The 4,056-nt window shown below is 33.0% G+C and overlaps 1 protein-coding gene across 2 annotated transcripts in view; it reads right to left on the bottom strand.

The window, feature by feature from the left end:
• The window catches only part of LOC106874539 (guanine nucleotide exchange factor subunit RIC1), a 245,149-nt gene that overhangs the window by 157,644 nt on the left and 83,449 nt on the right, over positions 1-4,056 (bottom strand). For both annotated transcript variants that reach the window (XM_014922306.2, XM_014922307.2), the window contains exon 16: positions 3,829-3,936. In XM_014922306.2, coding sequence (XP_014777792.1) covers positions 3,829-3,936 — 108 coding nt within the window. The remainder of the gene's footprint in view (positions 1-3,828; positions 3,937-4,056) is intronic.

Genomic DNA, 4,056 nt, shown 5'->3' with positions numbered 1-4,056 from the left:
AGAGAGAGAGAGTGGTCAGAGAGAGAGAGTGGTCAGAGAGAGAGAGTGGTCAGAGAGAGAGAGAGAGTTGTCAGAGAGAGAGAGAGAGTGGTCAGAGAGAGAGAGAGAGAGTGTGGTCAGAGAGAGTTAGAGTGTGGTCAGAGAGAGAGTGGTCAGAGAGAGAGAGAGAGTGGTCAGAGAGAGAGAGAGAAAGTGGTCAGAGAGAGAGAGAGAGAAAGTGGTCAGAGAGAGAGAGTGAGAATAAACACTTTATTGACTGACAGAAAGGAAGAGATGTTATTACAGAGATAAAGAAACTATCATCATGATCATGATTTTCATTTTATGTTCGTTTTCCATGCTGGCATGGGTTGGGCAGGTCAGCTGATTCTTGTAAATTCTTATTCATAGTTACTGACTCTTCAATAGGTTAGAGAAATATCTCCCTCTTAGGTATCTCAGCACCAGCAAGGTTTCCATGACTGGATACTGTTCCTAACACCAAAACACCAACCATTTTACAGAGTACACTGGATGCAAAGGACATTATATTTTTTTTATTATTATAATTATTAACCATTTTTTACTTCTTGACCTCCTACCAACTTGCCCAAATCAGCAAAGCTGCCAAAGGGCTTAATCCAATTTTTTATGCAATTTCTGAAAAAAATTCTTTGTAATCTTTATGTGATCGATAAAAAAAATATTCGATGTAAATTGGATTAATAAATTTATTTATATTTAACCATAGCACCAACACTGGAGAGGGTGTTATGTCCTTGGAAAAAACTAAAAGAAAAAGTCCTCTCAACCCTAAATTGTCTCAGCTTAGTTTACAATCCACTTTACAGAGTGTACTGGGTACAGTTTATCATAGCACTAGTACTAATGAAGTTACTTTGTGACTTGCAAGTCTACATAGACTGCACTACAGTGTGAGGTGGGAACAGAAGAGAAGATGATCACCATAAGCTGAGCTTAAAGCTGCACTTCTCTTAGAAAAGTGAAAGCATGATTGTTGAGAGAGAATGGTAGAGAAGAGAGTAATAGAAGAAACAAAGTTGGGTAAAAGTAGAAGGGCAACAATAGCAATGGAGGCTAGTAGAGAGAGAGAGAGAGAGAGAGAGAGTGATGAGGATGGTAGGGTTGGGTAAGTAATAAGGAAGCTCTAGTGCTATCCCATAATATATGGAAGAATATGAGTGGATGAGTATATTACTAGTTGTAGCATATAATTGGTGAGAATGTTACCAGCCAGCTTGTCTAAAGAGTTACAAATATTACCAAGTACAATTGTTAACATTCTGACCAGTTTTATGCCATAATCAGTAATATACTGCTTGACAATATAAAAATATATATAAAGTGAAATAAAGAGAAGCAAATTAGTCAACTTCTAATACTTGTGTTTATGGGAATGTTTTAGTCCAAACTAGGAAGCTGTAAGAAAATCAATAATTTAATACAAAATATTAAATTAAAACACTGTTTTTCCCTCATTTATGAATTTCTTTTAATCACAAAATTTTTTAAGGGAACCTACATACATTGGCAACTTCAAGGTATTTCAGGTTGACTGATTGAATAAAGCATTTAAAAGATACACCTTAATAGATAATTAACTCTTAATAGATAATTAACTCTTTCCAAATTTGTAAAGTAATTTCTAACATGAAATTTATAAATTTATAAATATCCTTTTTTATTTTTAATGTTTGTTTACTTCATTTTACAAACAAAGCATGCTAACATAATTTCAAATGTGTTATCTGGTGCTGTGTTATATCCTTTATTATTTGCATTTTTTTTTATGTAGGACATTCTTAGAATTAATACTTTTTCATTGAAATGTTATGATAAAGGTTTAGGGTTAATATTTTGGATAACTAAATCAGAAATAAAAGCAATTTTGCCAGAGCTAATATAGAATACAGTGTTCAATGAGATGGAAGACATTATGACACATAGTATCAAATGGAAAAATCAGAAGACCTATCTCATGATCAAAATTGAAATAAAACAATGTTATTTTGTCTATTATTTGTATTTTGCAAAGTCTCTCATTGTTGTGAAGTTATTTTCATGCTATATATTAAACATGTTGCATGAAAATAAGAAAAAAAACATAATGCTAAACTAGAAATGTGTAGAAGCCCCATAAAAGCTTACTATAGTTGAAAATCAGCCAGTCCTTCTAGTAAAATTATAACACATTAACAGTCCCACAGACTTTACCTTGACAGACTTCTTTCACAAAATGCCCAATAACTGCATAATAAATACAATAAGATTTCACATATGGAATATAGTGAGTCAAAAAAAGCTTCACTTTGAGATTATCCATACAATTAGTATACAAAAACTCCTTGAGGTGCTAAAAATGGAAGATAACTATTAAATTCAATAAACTAAGATATTGGTAAAAAGGGAAAACACCCTACAGAAATGGATTAGATCTTTCAAACCAGTAGAAGTAACAGACATGTTTCAGTGTTATCGCATCACTTCAGCAAAGCATAATCTACTTAAACAGCAAGATTAAGCAAGAATAATCAGTATCAAAAGAAATAGAAGGAATAACATTGTCACTAATTATGATATTAAAGGAGTTTTTGCCTACTAATTGCATGGATAATCTTAGTTGATCAAAGTTTTTCAACTCACTAAATAATGTATGTCAGTACAATATTTTGATTTAGTTTACAGAACACTTCACTGAAGTATTCCCCCTTAGTTCTATTGTTGATGTGCCTGGACCATGTTGAAATTGTTACAGTATACAACAGACAGTGATACAGGCTGGTGCTATTCACTTAGCCAGAGACTGAGCAGCTGTTGACTCTCGTTACCTGACAAAGCACAAATGCTTCAAATCAAAACATTGACTTATTATCTGTCACAGTTTGATATTCTTATTAGGCTTCTACACAATGAATAAAACAGAGTGTATGGCATGTGTGCATATTGTGTGAGTGAAGGAGGGACAGAGAGAGAGAGAGAAGAGAGGAGAGAGCAATTGGTAGTGCCACATTAAATACAGATTCTCATCTAAGCGTTGCAGAGTAATTGTATTTATGGTAGATGTTGATCAGCAAACCAGATGTAAAACACAAGAGATACTGAGAAGGACCAGTTTTCACAGACACATACCAAACATGCCTGAACTAGTAGTAATAGTAGTAGTGGTGGTGGGATAGTTGCAAAACCCATCAGGTCATTGGTATGTAACTACAAAATAACTACAGATATTTTTGTTTTTCACATGATATTGTATAGAAGGCAAGTCAGCTTGGCTGGGCTAATCCTCTGTTTTCATATCTTACAGGATGATATGAGAATCAAAAAGAAAAACATTCATTAATATAGCAGTCCATCTTCTAATCAAAGTACTAAGCTGTATCTGGTTTTAGAGTCTATTTATAGCTAGGTATACTCAGCCAATAAGAATTAAGACCCAACATGGCACAGCTAAACAAACATAAACCCATTGCAACTCTTTGATTGGTAGCCTGGTATTTTATTGGTTGAAATACATATCTGCATGATTGATATAATAACACTTTAGCAGTTGTGTTATGCTCTCAGAGTTGGTATCCAGGAATCGTAACAAGGGATCACCAAAGGAAATATCTACAAAGTTAACCTCAAGTGAGTAATCTTCCAGAATTTGAAAACACCAAACTCAAAACTAGTATCATTACCATTCCTTAATAAAGAAACTGTAAAAAAATTTTTATATTTTTCACAAAACCACACCTGGATTAGTACAAGTACACAACTATATATTTTCACAATACAACTGAAAATCAAAATAAGAACCGTATTTCGAAGGCCAAGATGAACACTTACCAGATTCTGTCCTGATTGAGCTTAAAGTAATTCCTGTGACAAATAATGGATGAGGAATGGAATTCTGTAAGGAATTTTCTTGGACTTTTGTGATGTTAACAGAAGGATCTAGAAAACAAACAATGCATATATATATATGTGTGTATATATATGTATGTATGTATGTATGTATGTATATATGTATGTGTATATATATATGTGTGTATATATATATATATATATATGTAT

The sequence above is a fragment of the Octopus bimaculoides genome, chromosome 10 (genome assembly GCF_001194135.2).
Source record: "Octopus bimaculoides isolate UCB-OBI-ISO-001 chromosome 10, ASM119413v2, whole genome shotgun sequence".
NCBI classification, from domain to species: domain Eukaryota; kingdom Metazoa; phylum Mollusca; class Cephalopoda; order Octopoda; family Octopodidae; genus Octopus; species Octopus bimaculoides.
The sequence above is the reverse complement of the archived record's forward strand: the minus strand, read 5'-3'. Positions and strand labels throughout refer to the sequence as shown.